This window comes from Peromyscus maniculatus, chromosome 11 (assembly GCF_049852395.1).
Source record: "Peromyscus maniculatus bairdii isolate BWxNUB_F1_BW_parent chromosome 11, HU_Pman_BW_mat_3.1, whole genome shotgun sequence".
NCBI classification, from domain to species: Eukaryota; Metazoa; Chordata; class Mammalia; order Rodentia; family Cricetidae; genus Peromyscus; species Peromyscus maniculatus.
The window spans coordinates 40,911,507-40,936,296 of NC_134862.1; the positions used below are offsets into that span (position 1 = coordinate 40,911,507).

Below are 24,790 nucleotides of genomic sequence, written 5' to 3' on the forward strand. Positions count from 1 at the left end.
TCCTTCATGGTTACTTTGAGTGGTTCCTCAAAGTCCTCCTCTTGAATACCTTCATGGATCACCATGACCCATCACTATGAAGAGTGCTAGTTTCCTGACCTATATAATGGGATCTATAATAATATTTATCTTCCAGAGGATATGATAACTGTTAGGATGTAAAAATTCCTAGCATTTGGTGTGCCATCGGCTCTTTTGAGGCTAACAAAGGTTATGAATCCACTAAATATACACATACAGAAAACTGAAGCATAGCTTTTTAGGGACTCCATGAATTCCTTGAATTTTTTCCTTGTGCAAACAGCCAATTCAACTATACAAATACTTTTTGACTAGCTATTATGTACTGAAATTTAAAAAAAAAATCAGCAATGGCCAGGAGTGGTGGCTCTGACCTACAATTCTAGCACTTTGGAGGCTGAGGCTGGAGGATCACCGAAATTTGGAGCCAGCATGGTTCTTCTAGGAGGTTCCAGGCCAGTCATAGTTACACAGTGAGAGTTTGTCTTAACAGACATCCATCTCCCACAATTCCAAGTCAACAACGTATTTATTGTTTAGTCCTAGAATACACAAAACTTCTACTTGCTAACCAACACTTTCTGTGATAGAGTATTAATTCACACACACACATACACACACACACACACACACACACACATTTATTTATACACACATTTATTTATACGTCCTTTTGTCTTTGAGTGTGTGTAGCATTGCAGGTACTTGCTAGTGTGGGTGTATACACATGTGCGTGCATGCGTGTGTAGAGGTCAGGTCAACATCAGGTATCCTCCTCTATTGTTCTCTACCTTTGCTACTTTAGAAATAAGGTTCCTTGCTGAACTTCAAGCTCTTTGCTTTTGCTGGGCTGGCCGGGCAATGAGGCTCAATGATCTGCCTGTCTCTGCTTCCAACATACAGCTAGCACTGGGGTTACAGGCGTGCGCTGCCATGCCCAGCTTTTTATGTGGGTTCTGGGGATATGAACTCAGGTCCTTGAACTTGCACAGTGGGCACTTTACCAATGGAGCCATAGGTAGAAAGTCTTATAGTTGAAATATTGTTTTCTAAAGTTATTTATTAGTGATTCATTCTCCTCATCTGCAATGCAGCTAGGTTTACTTATTACTGCTCACATTCTATTTGGGCTTTTATTTACATATTTATTTATTTATTTGTTTATCTATCTATCTATCTATCTATCTATCTATCTATCTATCTATCTATCTATCTATCTATCTTTCATGTATGGAAACCACTAACATCATTCTAAAGTGAAAACCACACAAGAGAATAGATTCATTCCTTATTTTATTTTCCATTCCTCCACTATTTGCATCCATTGTCTACTTGTAATGAGCAACCCGTAAAACACTAGATTCGAGACTCATTGTTCCTGTGTTTTTCTGTAGAAATGAGAAGATACATATATAGTCCATATATTTGTAAATCTTTATTCTTATATGAAAGCCTCCCTTCACTCTTTCTGTTTCAGCCTGTGTACTTTTCCTTACACACGTCAATAGTTTCTGTACTTTGGTTCTCTCTCCACAAAACACTCTTTCTCAGATGGACACATCACTTTCCCTCTTCCTCACAACTCGACTCAAGTGTGAGAAGAGGCTTCTGTGACCCACCCCCGAGTGCCTCTCTCCATTCTCCATCCTGCACCTTGCTTTGCTTTTCTTCATGACACACACCAGCGCTGGAAATATTGCAAGTCAATTTGTATATTGGCTGATCATCTGTTTGTTCTTCAGTGGAACAAAAAGTTTGGGAAGAACCTTTTTACTGGTCTATAATAAGCAATCAATATAGACTTTGTAGTGAACGAACAAGTGAATGCATGGATGAATGAATCCACAACTTCTTCCCATTGTTCTTTAGGAACCAATAATTATTCTTCTATTGAACTCAGATTTTTTTACTGCTTAAAAACTTAATTACTGCTATCTTGTACATTTTTTATTCTGCTACTGTCAATTACTACTGTTTTATTTCTTTTCATTAATTTACTATCTGCGTATTTTCTTCCAAACGCACCATAAAACCACTTCGAGACAAGAATAGTGTATTACTTCTCTTTATGTTTTCTTTCTTGGCAATGCATGGTACTCAGCATTGGTCAGGGGCTTATAAAATATTTGCTGATTGTTCAATAGTGATGAACAGTGCTCTTACTTCAAATGAACTGAGATAACATTAAAAATTTATAGTTGATAGAAAGAAGGAATAAGCTATAAGAACGCTAAAATAATTACTGTTTCAATAATGAATCTAAGAAAGATCCCAGTTTATAGGGAGGGAGACAGGCAAGAGGATGGAAGAAAAAATGGCTGCCTTGGAATTTAGATTAGCAACACTTGGCTTCTTTAGCTCTAGGATGGTCATGTTATGACCTTTTTAAGTATTTAAAAACAAGTTCTGATGCCAGTTTCTAGACATTTTTAAGGCCAGTATAGATATCTGTACTTTGTAAATACTCCACCTTTGGAAAATAAACTTGCTGGCAATCATTTCCAACCCTAAAGTCTGTCTAGCGTGCTGTTAGCTGGTAAAGAATGAAGCTAAATCTCTTAGCTTTGCCCAAGCGGAAGGGTAAGTACAATTTGACTGAAGCTGAGAAGGAGCCAGTCCCTGAAGACATTTAAAAGGTGGTCACAGCTTTAGGACAGTTATTAACTGAGCTCATGGGGACACTGTATCTAGTGAGACCAAATTAAGACAAAATCCAAATATTATATATGCAGTCAGTGCAACATTAGAGATGGAATTGTTTCAAACCACTCTGGTTCAGCCAGTGGGACAAAACAGTTAGGCCATCGTAGACACGCACCCACATCAAGGCTATAACTACTGGTCTCACTACCACTATCATATGGACTTGCTGCACAAAGCAGCTGGGTTTTAAAACTCTGAAGTTAGAAAAGAGCATGGTAAGCGCTTTTTTCAAAACATGTCTAAACATGTCTATTTTCAGCATGTAGGTATGGCCTTTCTGAAGGAGCAAACATTACATGAATAAGTAAGATGTTATTCCTTTTCTAAGAATGTGAGGATGGGAAGGCAATCTCTATTGCTTTCTCTGGTGTATATGCACAGATATGTATGCATGTGTGTATACACATATATGTATATATATGCATCTATGGAGGCCAGAGGACAGTGTTGGCTGTTCTCCATTCTAATACTCTCTACCTTACTCCTTTGAGGCAGTGTCTCTCTCCTGAGCCTGAATTTTACAGAATGTTTTTAGGCTGCGTTGGCAGCCAGCACGCCCCAGAGATCCTCCTGGCTTTGCCCTCCATAGCACTGGAGTTATAGATGTGTATAAGATCCTGCTCTTCTTGTTGTGTAAGTTCTGGAATCCACACTAAGGTCCTCATGGTTGTGCAGCAAGTGCTCCTAACCGCTGAACCATCTCTCCAGCTCCAGCTACCTCGATTATTGTTCTACCAAGAATTCTTGGAAGTTCTGACTCTCCTACAAATATAAGCAAAGCTGCATTCCTGCTTACCATGTCTGCTAATAAACCGGATGCAGCTTTCTACCACCAGAGGAATCGCCTGGCTGGAATCCTGGAAAACAAAAAAGAAATGTAGACATTAGAACCAAGGATAGAGAAGCGAGTTTGTCCCCAAAATGGAGAAAGAACTGCTATCTGGTCGCCCCCAGCCTGACTGCACTGATGCTCCAGTGGTGGCTATGGATACGGTAGTGGAAATGGTGGCAGGAGGTTTTAAAAATGACAGAATGAGGCTATATTTTTTAGCATGAGGCATGGGGTGAGGGGACAGAGACAGAAGACAGAGAGACAGGCAGAGACAGCAAAACACCCATGCACATAAAATAAATAAATAAAGCTTACAAATCAGAAAGAAAGAAAAATGGTTTAGTTGGCACAATAAAGGTAAGAAAGAAAAGTAAAAGCAACTCTTGTAAATAGTAAGAATGATATGGGAATATGAAAAGCAGACTTTCCAGATATCCAATTTTGTTTTGTCTTTTTGCTATATAATCCTGATTGTTTGTGCCATTTAATTTATATGGTTTCAACTTGCTGTCTACAAATTGAGAAAGGGATTGGTGGTAAGGCTAGTTATATCTACTGTTGGTACAGAACTATTTATAAGCTTGAAGCTTTACTTGTTTTATATTATGCATATGAGTATTTGCCTGCATGCATATCTGTGTGCTACTTGTGTGTCTGATGCCCAAGGAGACTAGAAGAATACATCGGATCTCCTGGGATTGGAGTTACAGGTGGCTGTGAGCCACCATGTGGGTGCTGGGAATTGAACCTGGGTCCTCTACAAGAGCAGCTGGTGCTCGTAACCACTGAACCATCTCTCCAGCCCCAGGTACACAAACATTAATGTCTACATTTATAGAAGTGCTGGGCCACATACAAAGTCTTTTAGATAGATCGCTTCTATGGTGTATTACTATTGTTGTTGTTTATTCTCATTTGATAATATAGAAATGAGGCTTGGTGAGCTTAAATGTCTGCCTGTGTCACCTAACTAGTAAGTGGAAAAGCCAGGACTTAATCCTCTGTTACTGAACGCTTTGCTGTCTCTCATACTATATGCTAAGAGAGCAGCAAACACTGCATACCAATCACTACAAAAAATCAGCAAGGTTTTTATAATGTAGCTACACGAGTAATAAGTCAGCCGTGTGAAAGAAAAGCATCAGGTACAGCTCTAAAATCTAGTTTCAGATGCTCAGGAAAGACTGGACTCTACAGTGGGGTGGACTCTTGTATCTTCTGCCCATTTCACAGGTTGGATTGCACCCATCTGGCTTTGGATTTTCAACTGTAGCCATGGGGTTTGGCCACTATAAGGGAAGCAGCTGGGTCTCATGAAAGAGTCAGGCTGAGAGAAGAGATCCTTGGCCTATGTAGGTTCCCAGCTTGCCAGTGATCAGGATACTGCCAAAGTGGAGCTGGAGCCAGGAAGGTCTCAGTGTCACAAAAGCTCATTTTATTACTATGTTTTTTTCTTTTTTTGAGACAGGGTCTCTCTCTATGTAGCCCTGGTTGGCCTGGAACTACTATGTGTGCCAGGCCGGCCTCAATCAACACAGAAATCTGCCTGCCTCTGCCTCCCTGAGATTAATGGGGTGTGATACCACACCTAGCTCCAAATGCTCATCTTTGTGACTCCTCTGCCCCCCCTCCCCAAACCTGACTGCTTCCTCTAGTTGGTCAGGTATAGCAGCCAGGGTCTGACAATTTGATAGATCACAGACTTCTGCCAGTCATCCCAAGTAACCTTAGAGGAAGATCTTGGTCCTTTCTTCCTTAGTCTAATGAAAACCAGGCTCAACTATTACAAGGGAAAAGCCTCGATTTGCAGGAAATTATAGCGGGAGAGATAATGAAGGCAGCAGAAATGGATTTGCAGACTTTTCTGGTCCCAGACTTATCTAAAGTTCAGGAAGGAGGACACTGGAAACTTACAGGTTACTGGCACTAATAAACTATGTGAATGCAAAGTTCTGTCTGGATATGCAGGAAATATTCTATCAACAGCAGGTTGATATACATAGAGTTCTCAGGAAACAAGGCACCAAATCTGCATGCTTATGGTCACCGAGAAGTAACTAGAGAAATAATCTGTGGTAGACAAGGGTAGGTCAGAGACATCTGTCCTACTACAGAAGGCTAAAGAGGGGTCTAAGCAGAGTCTACTAAGGACAACAGCACAGAGGTTTCAATGTCCTAGATGGCCTCGCTGCTACCTGTGATGTGTCTAAGTGAATTCATTTCCCCGATGTGTCTATGTGCTCCCATGGCACCCTCAAAACCTAGATGGTACCACTAACTGCGTATGACTCCCCAGTACTTTCTATATTTTTTTCATCCATTGTCTTTTCTCTTTCCCTTCTTTTCTCAATATTAGAATGAATCAATGTCAGTTTTATTCTTTTGCTCACAATGCTTTTTATCATATAATCTTGGTTGGAAAGGGCTTTTAAGGACAATCAGGGCAAATTTCCACTCAATCAGATTAAGGAAGCTGGAGGGAACTGACAGTTGGCATAACTTGGAAAAGAGAGTAGAGCAGGAATAAGTAATTTACAGGAGAAAACCATCAGGGTGACAATTACATAATATCCATAGTTTGTCATTGTTTCTTTCTTTTAGTATTAATTAGGTTAAAACTTATTTTTAACTGATACATAAAATCTGTACATATTAATGGGGTACCATGTGTCATTCTGATACATGTAGATATGACATGATGTTTGAGGCAGGTTAAACATATCTATCTCCATCAACATTTATCACTTACTTATGGTGAGAGTTTAAAATTCTGGGGCTGGAGAGATGGCTCAGCAGAGCACTTGTTGCTCCTGCTGAGGGCCCAGGCTCAGTTTTCAGCACTCACATGGCAACTAGCAACCATTGTGGACCCCAGTTCCAGAGGATCTGATGCCCTCTTCTGGCCTCCATAGGCACTGTACGTACAAGGTGCACAGACATACACACAGGCCAAACACCCCCCCCACAAAACAAAACAGTAAATCTTTTTTTTTTTTTTTTTTTTTTTTTTTTGGTTTTTTGAGACAGGGTTTCTCTGTGTAGCTTTGCGCCTTTCCTGGAACTCACTTGGTAGCCCAGGCTGGCCTTGAACTCACAGAAATCCGCCTGGCTCTGCCTCCCGAGTGCTGGGATTAAAGGCGTGCGCCACCACCGCCCGGCTAGTAAATCTTTTAGAAAGGAGACAAGCACAGAGTTGCTCACACCCGAGGAAAACATGAGGAAGTAAGGTCAGGAATGAGGTGATAGAAGTGATGGGTAGAAGAGAGAAAATGAAGGGCTTGAGTGGAACAGGAATGCCCGTAAATAGCAGCTGCTAGGGAGATGGTCCTTTTTAAGAAAAGTCTGGGCTGCTTTGAACGTAGTCTCTCAGGAAAACGAGTTTCCAGATTATTCCTCTTATTTAGCTAATTTACAAGAAACAAAGACCGATTCTCTGGTTATTTATATAAGACCCTCTAAATTATGATTTTACTGTACTGACCAGCTAAGAAAAAATTCTTGCTGGAGAGAAACTAGAACAACCAATACAAGGGCCTTCTTGGACCGGGCCATGTAGTAAATCCTGGACTCTGATGTAAGCCGATACCAGGGGAACACACCTTGCCTGCAACTGCTTTAGTGCAGCAGTACACAATGTAAACCAGATGAGTGCCACTCCCGCTGATGGTGACCCCAACCAGGGGCAGATACTACACGCCCAATTCCAGCACCCCTGCAGCTACAGCAGAAGCTGCAAAGCTCCTATATGCATGCTCTAGGTCTGTGCAAGAGGTCTAGAGTTAGGTCAGAAGTGGAAGAAATAAATTTCAAGTTCAAGCCTATTCTTAGTAATAAAGGAAAAGTGGTTGCTTAGTCTGTAAAATATATGCCTATTAATTTTAAATCCAACAAATTATCTCTGAGAGGCAGTCTATTCCTCTCAAGTTTTAACGGAAATCCAGGGAGAAGGAAAAGAAATAATTATAGGAATAAGATGGTAAAAGTTACAGTGAAATTTTTATCATTTTAAAAAAGTATAGCCAGGCCTGACGGCAAGTGTCTAAAAATCCCAGAATTTGTGAGACAGAGATAGGATTACAAGTTCAAAGCCAGATTGGGCTATATAGTAAGATGTTGTACTTTTAAAAGAAAGATGATTTTTCTCATTAAAATGATATCCATAGTCAAGAGGAAGACTAGAGACATGGCTAAGTAGTTAAGAGTACTTGCTGCTCTAGCAGAAAGACCCAGGCTTGGTTTTGGCACCCGCACAGTGACTTACAACCATCTGTAACTCCAGTACCAGGGGATCTGACATCCTCCTCTGACTTCCACACAGGCACCAGGCATGCACATGATGCATAACATATATGCAGGCAAAACACCCATACACATGAAATTAATAAATCTTTGAGGAGACATTAATTATTATTAATATTAAAATAATAAATATTGAGGAGACAAGGAAGTCTGTGTCAAGTGACTTCTGTAGCTGGACTGCCCACCAAGCCAGAGAATCAGATCATGGACAGAGTGCTGGTCTGGAAACTGCAGAAACCTTGTGCCCTCTGCACCTGATGACTGCCCTGTGTCCAGGGCCTCTGTGTATGACTTCAGTTGACATTTTAAAAATGATTTGTTTATATGTGTGTTTTTGTCACATATGTGCACATACCCTAAGAGGCCAGAAGAGGGCATTGGATCCTCTGGAGCTAGAGTTACAGGCAGTTGTAAGTGGCCTGACATGGATGACTTAAGTTAAACTTAAGTCCTCTGGAAGAACAGCAAGTCCTCTTAACTGCTGAGCCCTCTTTCCAGCCCTGCAAATGACTTCTGAAAGGCCTGGGTCCGTTTTTTCCTGGGTAGACAGAATGATATTTCTAAACACTGCCTCCCACCCCTGTTCTTGCTAACTTTCCCTCCTGCAAAGCTGGTGTGAGATGCTCAGGGAAGGTAAAGTCACTTCAGTACTCTCCATAGGCTACAACTAGTGAATGGAACATTGCTACTGCAAAAATACGCTTCAGTTAACTTTTGTTGTATTGAGATTTCCCCTGATGTGGATTACTCAGGCTACTGCTAAGAGTCCTCCTAACATGGGGGAGAACTGGCTGCTCAGTGGTGGGTTTTAATACAACTGTGAAAGTCAGGTGCAAACCTGTCAAGTTGAGTATTTCTTTTGTAACATTCCCCAAACAGTTTCAAAGTACTTTACTAGGGTATGTCAGGAATACATCTAAGATTACAATGTTACCAGAAGCGGTCAAAACCTACAAACTTAAGCAAGACTTTCCAGATTGAGGATCCGCTACCTCAATGCTGGTGCATCAGTGTGTATGTGAGGACTTGTGAGGCTCTTTATGGTCTCTTAGAGAAGGACATCATGGGCTATTGAACAATTTGTCCACATTTAAACTAAACCTAACATGCAAGAGACTTAAATAACTAACAAGAAAAACAAGTTACAGAGCTTATGATAATTCCAGGAAAGTTGAATCAGTGTTTACTACAGTCTTAACCATATGTAACTAAAGATACAACCAAACATGGGCATGACGTCAGAGGAGGCATGCCATGGAATTCAGTCATGGCTGTAGGAAGTATTCAGTTTTCATGAGCCGGGCTGAACAGTCCGGCTCTGCAGGGCTCTTTACCTGTTTCCTCACGGTTGAGCTACGCCTGTGGTTGACCCACCGAATCAAAAAGGACCAGTCCAGCAACAGGAAGGAAAAAGAGAAAATGGGGACAGAATGAGACAACCATTCCTAAATGCAGAACTAAAGCTTTAAATCATGTAAAACAAGTGTACAGCAGGTAATTAAACATATCACATGATTGAGCTCAGTCCCAGGAACAGCTAAGAGACTTAGCCAGCTAGTTCCCAACAAAAGCCTAGTAAAGTTTATTCTTTCATAAAAGCCCAGAGGCCCCCGATTTTAATGCCTACTACTGTTTAAAACTTAATAGGAGGTAAGTGTTTAATCTGTAGTAAAAGAGATTCATGTCAGACAATTTTAAGATCTTTCTGTTTGAAAGGAAACAATAATAAACACCAAAGGGTGTATATTTTCTCTTGGGACTCTTGGGAACAGTAAAGGACTGCTTATTTTATTTTATTCATTTTATTTTATTTTTATTTAGATGGCAGGACATTCAGACTGAAAGAAACCCCAGGGACCCTGTGCCGGTGCTTTTCAAGGCGTGTTTAGCTGTAGAAGCCTTTTTCTCGAAGGGCATCGGACACAGAAGCACACCATGAGAACAAGGAGGGCTGCCCTCCTGTGAAGGTGGGAGCCGGGCAGCGATGGGGGCCTTGCTCTGACTCTGCTGCCAGCCTGCCCTTAAGGCACCTTTCTGAAATCCTAGCGCTTCTCTGAACTAACACAATGCTCTTCTCTTCAACAAGAGGAGACTGATATTCTGAGAAGGAGATAAATAGTCCCAGTTCCACATGGGGAAATAACTCAGCAAAGGAAAATAGTCCAGCTCTATTTAGTCAGAGGTGTGGTACTTCTGATGATGTTAAGACTATACCACTGGAGACAGGTTCTACAGAATTTCACCTCAGCCCCCTCCAGTCCTCACGAATTGTGTATTAATGGGACCTACGCTGTAATCCACTATGACAAAATGATGGAAATCAAATTAAGTTATCGCTCAGTAACGAGTCTATAACTGTAAATGGCCTCATGGCTGTATGAGCTGCCATGTTGATACAATGCAATCTGGTTCATTTTAAACGTGTTCTCCTTTTAAACCAGCACATTTTCAGGCATCTGAGGGTGCTGGCTGAATGAATGTCTTGTTCTCTGCCAGCTCATAGCAGCATCAATGACTGTGAGGGAAAACATTTGGCTGAGGTGGAGAGGGAGGGAAGGTGGGGAGAGACTGGGAGGGCTGCATACTTGTACATCAGCAAAGATCTCTCCCACTGCTATTTGGCAAGCCAAAGCAACGGAATATTTCATTATCCACCAACAGTCACTAATTAGGCCCTATCATCTTTTCCATGTATTAAAAAAAAATATCTCAAATCAAATGCTATCACCTAATCTCTCTGTGTCGGAGACTTCCCCAAGGCCACATGTTGAAGTCTCCTAGCTAAGAGGTTACCAAGATGCAACAGAGTCCAGTGCTTCTTTTCCTTGCCATACAGTGGCTTTGGGGAGTTTCTGGCAAGATTTTCATCAAGTGATAACTACCAAGACATGATTCTGCGTAGACTTCCCTAAGTGGCAGCAACCCCACAGCCATTTGAAGGAGACAAGAATTAGCAAGGCAAAGAGAAGGAAGCAACTCTTGCCTCAGGCTACTCCTTCGCAAAACCATCCAAGGACAATCTATGGCTTTTTCCCAGGTTGCTATTCCCAATGAGTCTTCCCTTATCCTTTCCCAGAGCCACTTACCTGGCAAGGCTACAATCCGTCCGCTGACCTGTGGAAAGAGAAGGGGAAAATGTATTTGTTGAAGCAGAAGGGGTGGGATTGGCTGTACACCCTAGGGATAACCATGCCCTTCATATCTTCACAGGGAGCCAGCAGCAGAAAAGAAAAGGATCACCCTAACTTCACTTGGGGCAGGAATTTTGCTGTTCCAGGTTCCGACGCCAAAGCCATCAATATCTTTGAATCTTGTCAGTTCTACTTCCCAAATGAGAAAACAGGCATGGATGTATGGGAAGAACAAGTCAAATCATATTTTAGAGAAAAAAAAATTATTGTAAGCTTTCCCACACAAGAAATCCAGCTTCTTATGTATGTGCTGGGTATGTAGGATTTGGGGGCACAGGAAATGGGACAAATTTGTTTTTCAGTGTCTAAGCAAATACACATACACACATAGCTGAAGTTGGGAAGAAAAGGGAATATAGAGAGAGGAGGGAGAAGATATGTAGGTTCTAGTTTTAGAATCATACTAAATCCTCCTGTTAACTTACACTGGCATAGTAAGGCAGAGCTAAGATTGAATACCCACGTGGCTAGCAAAAGATGGCTTTCAATTTAATGACAGGTGGTTAAGACTTTCATGGGCAATAGTTAGCTTTGAAAAGTGAAATGGAAAACCTTAAAGTTGACAAAAATATTTTTTTATAAAAATATGAATATATGCATGCATAAACTGTGATGTAATATGTTGCCTTCTTTGGTTCAACAGTTAATGAAGCTTGATCTGTCTTAGATAAATCAATAGCAAACCCTGGCAGGCAGTGAGCCAGGAGAGAAGAGATCAACCCCCATAGTCCTTATTCAAGCTTCAGGAAAGGCAACTCTGATGTATGGAGAAGGCAGGATTTTATTCTTGCATTTAAAGTGTTGCTAATTGTTATGATAGTTCAGCTCATCTTCAGTAATACCATCCCCCAGTATTTAACAGCCCTGTTACCAACAGCTCATTTGTAAAAATATTATTCTGAGCCATTATTTTCAACATCTGTCCCATTTCCATTCTGGAATATTCATACACATCAATTATCCCTCTGTGGCAAGGATTAGAGGCTCTTACATTATGGTGACAGACACAGAAGGCAAGGACATGATCATTTGCACATAGGATGATTTATAGCTATTAGTTTTCTCTATCTCTGGAACTTGTCATCTTTAAATTATGGTAATTTGCTGCCTCAATGGTCAACCTCCATCCCTCTAGAGTAGCATTATTTGGTGCATACATGTGTATAAACATGCACACATGCATGGCTCTAAAGCCCTTTTCCCTGTCTTCCAGGCTATGCTGAGATTGTCTCGAGAAAAAGAAATCATAGCTATAAGTTTCTTCAAATAGCTCTACAGGCTGTCTTTCCTTTAACTCACCACATAGCAATCTGGTAACTCAAGAGTAAAGGCTTTCTGTAAGCAAATTTGGCTCTCATGCCTAGACCTGAACTGTTTGGGTGGAAGAGATCAGAAGGTACTAAAAGGTTCTTTTCACATTAAAGCAAACATCTTAAAAAAAAAAATCACAGGATCAAAGATACAACAGAAAAAAATTTCTGGGGAATTGTCCAGGGTAGGACAAGGACAAGGCATGAAGGGTGGGTAGATGAGTCTGGTCTGAAAAGTGGGACTCTGATTTCTCAGCTAAAAAGCCAACCAGTCTTATAAAATTTGCTATACTTCACAGTTGGTCTGATGAGTGCTCAAGAATTTATTTAAAATGTTAGACTTGTGTCTGAGTGCAGGCACATCTGTCACCAGAGACCACATGCCCCCTGTGGCCTCATCTCTAAGAGAAGAGATTAGCGGGATAGGGACGAGGGCAGAACATTCAGGGCATCCCCAACCTGGGAATCCCATTAATCATACGATGCTGAAAGCTAGGCAGGAGACCTGGGCAAGGTGCCAAACAACCTCGGGGAAAGCTGCTTCTTCAACCTTCGCCTTCTGTTTGATGGCTGACTGGGGAGAGAAAGTCCAGAATGTCTGTCCGGTTCTCTGCCTCAGTCCTTTCCAGTGTCTGGTTAAGATTACTGCCAGAGAAAATGCAGTCCATTCAGCACTTTGTCTTAGTGCAGGCACACTAGAGAGATGGCTGCTACTGAAGCGGAAGGAAATGCATGTTCATCCTGGAAGCTAGAGCAGCAGCAAGTCTGCACATCCTCCTCCATCTGAGGACCTTCTCTCTCCAGGACCGGGAGTTCCAAGAAGTGTCTAGGGAGGAGATAACCCTGAGGCCCCTCTGCCACAGCTGTGGCAGGAAGGTGAAGGACTGGGTTTGGGTGGAAAGCAGGAAGACCCCACCTAAAGAAACAGCTGGTGGACATTAGCATCCACTACACATTGCTGTTTCCCATTCCTCAAGCAGCCATTTAACAGAGTACTTTCCCAATGAACAGGCTAGGAAAAGAAACACACTCAGACAACCAGTGGGGTCTAGTTGGCTCAGAACCAAAGCGCTGTTGGGCCTCTTGGCTCTACCAAGCCTCCGCAGAGCATGCTCACACTCACTTTCTCCCAGGGTTTTCTGCAGGAGGTCATGCTTGGCTTGTAACTTGGTGATTAGGTTCCTACCCTCCAAGTACTCCTTCATTTTCTGTAAGGGAAGAAGAGAAACAAGAAAACTTAGCTTCCTGAAGAAAAAACATAAGACACAAATGTTCAATTGGACAATTACCCTTTGAGAGAGCATTCGATTTCTGACTTTATAACTCAATTTCTAGCAAGTCCATTTAAATTCTTTAAAAAAGCCGGGCGGTGGTGGCGCACGCCTTTAATCCCAGCACTCGGGAGGCAGAGGCAGGCGGATCTCTGTGAGTTTGAGGCCAGCCTGGACTACAGAGTAAGTTCCAGGAAAAGGCGCAAAGCTACACAGAGAAACCCTGTCTCGAAAAACCAAAAAAAAAAAAAAATTCTTAAAAAAAAAAAATCTTTCTCCACTGATTATCATGGCGGGTGCATATCTACAAAGTATTTTCCTATGAATTTAATGTTAGTGAGTATAAGAAAACTGTTTTCTAAGTAAAGCCTGTCTCCTTTAGTCCCAGTAAAGAACAAGAATGGCAGGGAGGGTGAACATCCTTCCTGAGTCTCTGTTTCGCTGGTGTGAAGATATACATTTGCTCTCTGCCATTTAGGCTGATATCTCATTGCTCCCAGGGTGCATTTTATTACCCTAGGAATAGCATCAATGGTAAGCCTCAGCCAGACCTAAGAAGGCTCACCCTCCATTCCAATGTTGGAAGTTGGGAGTTTCTGAGCGCTCAGCTGGAGTGGCTGCCACCTACTATGTGCAGATACAAATCCCAAGCACAAGATGAGATGTGCCATCACACCTGCACTAGTAGGTGAAATGCGACTGTTATGATGCAGTTGAGTTTTGACATCTCATCAACTCTTGTCTGGCTTGTGAGAGACTATGCTTGACTGGAGAATTCACAGAATCTTCAAAACAACTGTATAAACGACTATGATCATTGTTCCCACTTTACTTGAGTAATGGGAAGAAGGTACTGGGTCTGAAGAGATTAATGAAATTGCTCAAGATCAAAAAAGTGATGGAGTCACTCACTATCTGTTGTGTAGCAGGTTCCCCCTCACCCCCATTGAAACATTCCATTTCCCAGGGAAATACTTTAAGAGATGAAGTAAAACAACTCAGACTAGTCCCAGGAAGTTCCTGAAGCTGACCAGATTCACTAGGCCCCTCTCTCCCAAGTATAAACAATACAGACTACTAAGTCACTCTCAGACAAGTTGAGCTGCAAAGAAAACTCTCAAAACAAGCCCAGCTGCTTGAAGGAAGCAGAGGACAGCTAAGCAGCCTGAAAAGAAGCAGAGACTAGCCAATATGTCTGGAGGAGGCTCAGGACTAACTAAGCCACCTAAGCTTCCTATAGACTGTGCAGTGTGCCCCAGGTGCCCAGCTTTTGTGATGAAGATGTCTTTCAGTCATTTCTGCTCTTGTAAATAACACCTCACTCATACTCCTACAGATAACCCCAATAAAACTCACTGATTCACCAGGTTGGATTTTGATGGTATTGTATTTTGGTCTGTCATGGGCTCTCTATCTGGGGTAAATAGATGTGTATGTTGTATCTTCTCAGGAAAGTTTTGTCACACAATAGTATCCAAACATGTAGTTTGACAGAATGGTGTATGCATTATAATAAAATGTTCTACCTATTATGTTACAGAGCCAAAGAGAAGCAGAACAAAATTTCACAGTAGTCATTATTTTTATATTTGTAGCAACTCAAGAGACTTTATACTACATTAGCACATAGTCTGTCTCTCCCTTACAATAATCCTATACATATACGAGGAAGACATTAGTAGCTTTTTATTAGAGACGAGAAGACAGTTCTAGGAGAGGGAGGGTATCACTGCCAGCTAGTAAGTGGTAATGCTAGGTGAGGACTCTTTCCACTGTCTTCTACAGCCGTTCTTGAGGATCTGAGTCTGCCTTGGCCATTCCTGCTGCATTAGCTCATTTGATGGTGCTTAACTTAGAAGCAAATGGGTCTCCCAGAGTATGAGCCACTAGAAAGACTTGGGTTTGCTCCAATGAATAAACATTTTAATAATAATAATAGTTCTGTCTTTTACTGTGCACTAACTAAATTAAAAAAAGAATTGCATTTCAAGCCTTTGACTTTCATGACTCTCACTACTTCATTAATGATAAAGAAAAATGAAAAGTCCTGAGTTTCTCTTACTCTGTATTTTTCTATCCAGTATGAAGTTTTAAGTATGAGCTTGCCCTCTCATCCCCATTTAAAATGAAGGAAAACCTGCTTTTCTGGGAGATGGTCCCTGGGCCTCTTGTGCTTGTCCACATGGCCCTATGGATAACTTGTAATCCCCATGGTACCATTCTCATACAGCCTTATCACAGAAGGTTTACTCTGGTGTCTTTCTATCCAGAGACCATGCCATTGATTAACCCAACTATCCATGGTGCTTAGTGCCAACTCCTAGAAAACAGTAGGAACTTAATAAACATGAAGAATGAAGAAATGAGTGATCTCATTCTCCTCTGTATAAACTGTTCCTTGCAATTACAAAACCTGCCCCTAAGGGTATCCCTACTCTAAATGAAACAAACCAGAGGCAAACCCTCTGCTGAATCATTTCTGCTGTCTTATTTAAGGCCTGTTCCCTGATCCTTTATGCCTTTGCATGGGAACATCTGCATGAAAATAGGCTCTCTTGTCACCTTCCTCTCTCCATCTGTTCCAGCTGTCAGCTCACTTGCTGTCAGTGTTCCCTGGGTGATATCCTAATCCCCATCCAATGCCTAATTGTGGGCTTGAAATCATACTTAGGACCCAGAGTGGAAAAGCCTCCAGGAAATAGCCATTGCTAATAGTACAACCCCAAAAGGCCTCTCTTTGGAAAGTTATCCCAGAAGTCTCAAAGGTTTCCTAATGAAGAAAATTCAAGAAGCTATAACCTCCAACACAAGACCAGAATGCTCACAATACAGCCAACATCCTGAAAGGGGATGAAAAAAAAAACTCCTTTCTCTTTGTTATGTTTCTATTCTCAATTTCCAACCCTCCCCCAACTCTAAGTTTATGTTTACAGCTTACTAGGTAACTGCAGCTGTCACTTGGTGAACCATTAAAATAAATAACAATCTGATAAAGAGGTATGATGTCACCTTTTCAGGTTCCATTAAATACTAAAGGATCAAACTGTATCAAGATATGCTCTGCATCCCTAAAACAAGGGTGGAAAGAACATTGGGGGTTTGCATCTAGGTGGGAAAGAAAAGGAATCTCATAGTCTTCAGACATGCTATCCATCACTTTCTTATCTCACCCAGAAATCAGGACAGACATGCTGGGAATAAATAATCCTGACTTTATCAGTGGAGCTGAGGTAGAAGGATTCAGTTGTTGCTGAACAGACATAAAGCTGAGAGAGCTGAAGCCAAGGAAGGAATAAGTGGCTTTTTGGTAATTAGGCAGAATATCAAGATTATAATAATCAGACACGGCAGACAGACACACAGACAGACACACAGACACACACAGACACACACACACACACACACACACACACACACACTTTCTCTCATATATCAGATCACAGCTCTAAGTCTAATGGCTTGCCAAAATGGACAAAAGACTGCCTTCTCTCCTATTATTTTACCTTAATTTACCCATAAGAGTTCAGATAGTTTGGCTTTGTTATTTTATCAGCCACAATTTTCAATCCCTTCTTCATTTCACCTCCCACTTGAAAACGCCATACCTGGGGCTGGAGAGCTGGCCCAGCAGTTAAGAGCACTTACTGTACTTACAGAAGACCTGGGTTCAGTTTCTAGCACCCACATGGTGGCTCCCAACTAGCTATGTACAGTTCTAGGCTTCCTCTAGCCTTTGAGGGCACTTCATGCAGGCAAAAACTCATACACATAAAACAAAAATAAATCTGAAAAAAAAAATCCTATACTCCAATTTTCCATTAAAAAAATATTTAGGAGAAACTCCAGCTTTCTAAGGCTTTGATGATTCTTGGCCAACCAGAGAGGACTCCTGCTCACAGCAGAGAACTGGTTAAATAAAGATACATACATCATCGGAAAGGGATTTGTGGAAGATATGGGACAAATCTTTTTAGACTACCATGAGCAATGTCCATAACATGACAAAAGTGAAGTGGGAGGCAGCGAAAGCGGCGGCGCACTGGTCCGCCATGTCCACTGAAGACAGGACCCACAGTGTCTCACGGGCTGGAGGCACTCTCAGCTACCGAGCTACATTGCCAGCCCCCATTACTGCACTTCCCCGTGTCACCCGTTGTATTAAGGGGCTCTTACTAATACATCAGCAGTTGCCTATGCATAGGAAATCGCTGAAAGGACAAGATAAACCAGTTTGACTCAGTGGCAGGAGGGAGGAAGGGTGTGCATCAGGTAAGGCAAGGCTTTGCTTTCTCCCTAGTTTCCTTTGAGACATGTGAGTCTTTTCCCAGTGTACCAAGAGAAAGAACACGGCACTGAGGGACGATGCACTGCAGAAGACAGTGACAGACACAAAGACAAGGAGGTCAGAAGACACTTCCCTTCTTCTGATGAGGGAGGAGACGGCCGAGTCTTTCCCTTTGGCTCCTCAGCAGGGCACAGAGGAAACGCCTGTGACCAGCAGCTGACCTGAGGTCTGGGTTCAGCCGGATGAAGGCCTCATTCAAGCTATCCAGCCCACTGCATTTGTTTTCAAAGCTTTCAAATGGGAAGGTTGGGTTAGATGATATTTAAAAATTGCTTCAAGTCTAAAATTTTATAATTTCCCATAGATTTGCAAGCAACTGACCTTTGTAAGACATATTTCAAATTTCCAATTGGTGTCACATGGGCAAATTAATCTGATGACAGTCACGAGCAGTCAGAAAACTATCCCAAAAGCCCACGTGGTCACTAGACACACTACCTAGGAGTCAAGCCATAATGAGGGATCTCTTTACAACTTTCCAAGAACAGCAAACTACCAAATGTGCTGCCTCATTTATTTATTTATTTATTTTTGCACAGTCTGGCAGGCATAGGCAGACCCCCAGTTTTAATTTGGAGACCTGGATGTCTATTTCACAACCACCTCCAAAAATGCTGCTATCAGAAGACAGATTACCTGACACATTTCAGATCCAGTCACAAGAATAAAGAATTCATGCAAGTCCGTTACTAGATAAACCAAAACTAATTTCTAATAGTCAAAGCAATGTGAAAATAATTTGACAAGGAGTAACATGGCCACCAAAGTCAGGAAGTGGGTTGTGGGACCCCACTGAATTGAGATAAGAGGGAAAACAGGTAGGCAGGGTTTTAGAGGTCATCAGTTTGAATAAAGTTATTTCTTTTTAAAAAAGATTTATTTTTAATTATGTCTCTGTGTGGGCATGTGCATGTGAGTGCTGGTACTCACAGAGGTCAGGGTAGATCTAGAGCTATAGGCAGTTGTGAGCCTCTGGGTATGGTCCTCTGCAAGAACAGTATGAGCTCTTAAAAGTGCTGAGGCATCTCATCAGCCTTCTTGTTTGGGAGAAAATATCAACTTCTGAATATAAACGTTATAGATTCATTTAATCAAAAAGTAATTCTGACAAGGACTGTTTTAAGTCCTTTGGATTTTCATGTCCAAAATTTCTTTTCCTCTTCTTTTTTGTTGTGAGTGTGTATGTGTGCATACATGTATACTAGAGGTCAGTATTAGTCACAGTGTCTTCCTCAATTGCTCTGTACCTTATTTTTTGAGGCAAGGACCCTCACTGAACCTGGAGCTCACCAATTCACTAGACTGGCTGGCTAGTAAGACCCAGGGATCCATCCTCTGTCTCTGCTCCCCAGCTAAGGAATTACAGGTTTCCCTGGTTGCTTTTACATGGGCTACTAAGATTCAAACTTGGGTTTTCATGCTTGTGTGGTATGCACTGACTAAGCCATCTCCCCAGCTCCTAAGCCCCCACATTAATTAATTAACTAATTATTTGCTTCTTTTTCTCTTTTTTAGTTTTCTCCAGACAGGGCTTTTCTGGGTAGCCCTGGCTGTCCCGGAACTCACTCTGTACACCAGGCTGGCCTTGTACTCTGAGATCCACATGCCTCTGCCTCTTGAGTGCTGGGATTAAAAGCATGCACCACCACTGCCTGGCATCCCTCAAATTTCTTAACTGGAGGAGTTGAGGGAGTGAAATGGTCAAATACATTGTATGCATGTCTGAGATTCTCAAATAATTAATAAAATGCAATTAATAATCATTTTTAAAATGGAATCTTCTGAAATACAATAAGATTGAGTCTTTGACATAAAATCAGCTCAGAAAGAGTTGCCAAAAAATCCTATTGTTAGGAGATAATGAGGCTTGAGGCAGTGCCACAGCCTCCATTAGAGTCAAGAAGTTCTATTAGCATGCAATTTAGTTTTCTGCAGGCCTCTGACACTGTCTGCTCTCCCTGAAGAACTGCAGTCTCCTTCCCGATCCTCTTTGACCTACTCACAGTAAAAACCAAGCACACAAGTCAGTTTGTGTGATGCTCCCCAGCACCATTAATCCTATTGCTGCTCACACACATTCATGCACTTCAAAAACTGTTAGAAATATATGAAGTCAAAACCAAAGTTCTCTCTGTATATGCCTAATCCTCTCACTTTCTCTTATGCTCTAAGCATTTCCACTTGTAGCATAGAATCTGGCATATAGTAAAATCATGGCAACTATCAGTGACTAACTTAATAACGACTGATGCATGAATTGACAATGATGATGATAAAATGGATAGCAGTTAATGAGCACTGTGAACTAGGCAATGTGCCATCCCATCTCTTTGTACAGATTTGTAAATTTACATATAGATTTACAAAATGTAATACGGGCTGGACACAGAGCTTAGTGATGCAGGTCTTGCCTAGCACATATGAAAGTTCCAACAAGAAACAAACAAACAAAAGCCCCCAAACTGCTAGAATATATAACTGAATGACTTAAATTTATAATGCAACATATACAAAGTTGTCTCTTTTCGTAATATAATTTTGAATACATGCTAATATGTATTTATTTTCTCCTTTTAGCATTTAAGTTTTATATAATGACTATGTTTTAAAATGTTTTTATAGTAAAATGTGTTATATGTTTACAGTTTTAAAAATAAATCACTTAAGTTTTCTTTATAAAACAAAAATTTTCAGTTGTTTTTGAACAATACTCTTAAATCATACCCTTTCAAGTCTTCTTTGGGATTTAAAACAACAAAACCACCAAAGATTTGAGGCTTAACTAACTGAAACAGATTTACAAAAACACCAATCAATCATATTAGTGCTTTTAAAGAAAAAAGGACAATGTTCAAAGAAAAATTAAACAAATTGTCCCAGCTGGAAGAAAAAATCCAATTTGCTCCATGCAGAGTATGCTTGATGGCTGGAAGACAAGTGAAATTCTGTCATTTGGTCAGCGTGCATTTTCAATGGCCATGTTTCATCTTACAACTGCAAAGTCATTTTTACCTTTCTTGGATATCAAAAGATAAGGAAATAAATTTTAGTGCAAGCAATAGGTTCTACTTGGCAAGTTCAAGGTAACTTAATTATTAAAAAGCAGCATAAAAGACCAGCTAACAACCTTTCAAAGAAACACACACACACACACACACACACACACACACACACACACACACACACACACACACCTATCTAAAAGGAGACTTGAGAACAGTGAGTAAAATATACTGCTTTAGAATTCTTGATAATTGCCAATATTACAAAAAATAACTTCCTAATAATGAGAGTTATATGATAATGTATTCAAATCATCCAGGAGAGACTTTAGACTTTTTAAAACAAGATAATATTGGCAAGGATATTTGAATATAGTTCTCAAAAACCAAGAAACTAAGTCCCTTGTCATGATCTTCTATGATTGGGAGGGCTACTTTCAAATGAAAGCCTACTATCTGGTTAAAATTTTCTCTAATTTCTTTTCCTCAGTAGTTATTTAGGAACAGCTCTTTCTTTGAGGTCCTCCATAGATAAATACAATTTGTGGACGCTTTTGCTTTAGGTGTAGAGATGGTATTCAAGTATGCCAGATTTAAATCTGGTGTACTCAAAGCTTGCTTTTCAGACAGTTGGCAAAACTCTTGAGTTCCAGAGCTCCCTTATGTCACAGTGTCTATTCTTGACCCTCTAAGGCCAATGAGCACCTTACCGTGAAATAAAACTGCTCTGTCTCTTGCTGGTTGGCTCTCCTCTTAGCAATGCTGGGCTTGCTCATGAAAGTTTCTGAGACTGTGGATTTGACAGACTCCATAGAATTGCTGTACTGGAAGCAGTCAGACACGTCGAAATCCTCAACCGTCACAATGTCTTGAATGGTCTGCAGGGTAGCCTCCATTGTCTTCTTCACCTAGAGCCACGATGGCCAAAATAATCAGGAGAGGCAGACTATGACATAGAGGGGATGAGCAACTAGGAGAAGCTTGAGAGGAAGGAAGGAGGACGCCAGCAGAGATTACAGAGCTAAGTGAGTGCTTCACATCACAGAAGTCTGCTTCACCATGCTGCTCTCTCCAGCTAACACCACTAAACTAACACCAGCTAAACACCACTACTCCTTTTCAGCCGTGTACCTAACTCAGCTCTTTTATGTAATGTTTACTTTTTTCAAAAAGACTTATTGTATATTTAAGGATGTTTTGCCTGCATGTGTGCATATGTCACGCGGCCTGGTGCCTGTGGAGGCCAGAAGAGGGTGTTGGAGCTCCAGGAATTGAAGCTATAGACGGTCATGAGCTACCATGCAGGTGCTAGAAGCCAAGTCTGGGTCCTCTGCAAGAACATCCAGTTCTTTTAACCACTTAACCATCTCTCCAACCCCAATGTGTACTTTTAATTTTAATACTATTCCTTTATTATAATAGAAGTGCAAAGAAAAAATAAAATAACTGCAAACCAATATTGCCATCATACCAGAGCTAGTTAAAATAAGTGTTAGTCTAGTCCTTCAGTGATCCTGGCACTGCCACGTGACCATCAACCAATCAATGAATTTATTTCCTTATCTGCAAACTAAGTGGCCCAAACCTATCCTTCCCAGTAAAATTAAGACTTACTGATACAAGGTAAGAAGCTATTTGAGCTCAACAGAAAGCTAGATTACTGATCAAACGGCCCTTTTAAACTAGTTATTAAAAGAATATATGCTGTGTTTAGAAAAAAAAAAAAAGTCACCCTCTTGTAGGACGACAGAGATGTCTAAAGTGTCAAAGTCAACAGTTTCTTTTTGAAATGCTGGGAAAAGCCAGTCATGAGTGGGTCATTTCGGAGATTTATAGTGTTCACACAGTGGCCAAGTGCCACTCTGATTAAATGTGTAGTGGGGAGGGGCATTTTGTAAAGCTCAAAATAGAGCACAACCTTTGGCAATGTACAAACAACTTCCTGGATTTCAAGGGCAGGCTGCAGCAGCAGGGGAAGCCAAGCCTCCATTTGGCCAGGAAATCCTTGCACTAGCCCGGACATTCTCTGCATGCTCCCTCCACCTGCCCCTGATGGACAGCCACAAGTAGTTCAACAAGCAAACAGTGGCTCTGAGCCTCTAGGAAGGAAACACACCTCTTCGTTCTCAATCTTCAAAGTGGATAAGCGAGACTGCAGTTGTTGGCATCTCTGCACCAGCTCACTCTGGACAGGCTGCTGGGCACAGAGCTGAGAGGCCTGTCAGAAAAAGCAACACAGGTCAGGAAGAGGACACAGGTCTTTGGAGGATTCCAGAGTTCTCACTATTGCTCATGAAACGACTCACTGTATTGTATCCCAACTACTAGAAGGCTTGCAGTTTCTACATACAAACAAAACCCAAAGACAATGTGTGCGAATTTCAAGACCAGTCTATGAAAGGAATAGGGAGGGAGATTTGTTTGGAAAGACCATATCTCTCTTTGGAATTGATAGGCAGGCGGATGGTCAGCAGGGGTAGGTCTAGCAGGGTCTGCAGCTCTGGGGCATTCTAAGGAGGCTAGGAAAGAGTGCCGCAGGCAGCCCCTGGTCCAAAAACCCAATGCTTTGGCACAGTGCAGAGTTCCTGCCAAAGGTCCAAGTGGTCGCCTCCCCTGTGCTTCCCTCCTCCCACTTCATACACTGGAGTTAAAAAGCAGGGGAGAAGTGGGCCCGGAAGTAGCTTGCTGCTGTTGGCAGCCGGCATGTTTATAAACCTGGGCCATGCATGAGAGCTTTGACTCAACGGGAAAGAGTTCATGCGAATGTGGGAACAAGTTCACGGGCTATGTTAGAGAGCCCTAGAGGTCATGCGATCTGATGGAACTTGATATCCTCTAAGTAGCTATCATTATATCCTACCAGGTGTGGGAATCTCCTGCACCCCTATCCCCAGTGAACCAACTCTATCCTCTGTGAAGGAACAGCTGACCTAGAGTCTCTTGATTAAGATAAGACTATGGCATGTGTAATCTAATCTCCTGGATGACTGATGAGAGGCAGAAGGCTGGGAGATGGAGGGTAGGATGCCATGTGGAGGCAGTGCCTGTCACTTTATTACCAAGTGTCCTTTAGTTCTTATAGAAAGAGAAACATCTGAATAGAATTGGGCTCCTTCACCCTCAGTAAAGAGTGAGTATATTCATATACTTGTAAACCATTCTCTTACTCCAAAAAAAAAAAAAAAAAAAAAAAAAAAAGCCTCTCTCCAAATGGAGGGGACTGGAAATTGACCTTTTTCTCCACTGGCATTTAAGATTTCAACTGATTTGACCTCTCTTCTTCAGCTGAGAGGCTGGCCCAAGATTTAGAGCTGATTTCACTATGGCTTTTAGATAAGTAGACATAATGGAGAAAGCCTGGCCAGATGGGTTAGTGCCAAGAATGAAATTTCTGTCTCTGATGTCACCAGCCAGGCATCCAGTGCCCCCAAACCTCTGGGTGCACCAGTAGTAGACAGAGGCACCAACCCCTATTGCATCAGAGAGCAGTTGACATCAGCTCATGTGCTGTGGCCCAAGAATATGAGTGTCTCCAGTTCCAGAGCTTCCAGTTAAAATGCCACCTGAACTTTGGCCCCATTTTAAGGACTTCCAGGCAGCTCCTTCCTTCTGCCTCCCACAACCACAATAATGCAGAAAGACTAGCCGCGGGGCCCATGGATGATTTGCCATTTCTAAGCCAGAATGTGACATCATGGGATGCTCTGGCCCCTTTTCTGGCCAAGCCACTGATCAGCTGTATCATATACAAGACAAAAGAATGAATTATCAATTTTTAAAGTCACCCAGGCCTAGCATGGAGGAATTAGAGGAAAA

The 24,790-nt window shown here is 41.6% G+C and overlaps 1 protein-coding gene across 30 annotated transcripts in view; it reads right to left on the reverse strand.

Annotated features, from left to right (window-relative positions):
* The window catches only part of Srgap2 (SLIT-ROBO Rho GTPase activating protein 2), a 220,056-nt gene that overhangs the window by 25,757 nt on the left and 169,509 nt on the right, over positions 1-24,790 (reverse strand). For all 30 annotated transcript variants that reach the window (XR_013043236.1, XR_013043233.1, XR_013043235.1 and 27 more), the window contains 6 exons: positions 23,091-23,192; positions 21,685-21,882; positions 13,480-13,564; positions 10,942-10,969; positions 9,190-9,214; positions 3,521-3,581 (listed from right to left, as the gene is read on the reverse strand). Coding sequence is in view for 17 of the 30 variants with exons in the window: in XM_042258095.2 (XP_042114029.1) it covers positions 3,521-3,581; positions 9,190-9,214; positions 10,942-10,969; positions 13,480-13,564; positions 21,685-21,882; positions 23,091-23,192 (499 nt within the window). In the remaining 13 variants the exon portion in view is untranslated. The remainder of the gene's footprint in view (positions 1-3,520; positions 3,582-9,189; positions 9,215-10,941; positions 10,970-13,479; positions 13,565-21,684; positions 21,883-23,090; positions 23,193-24,790) is intronic.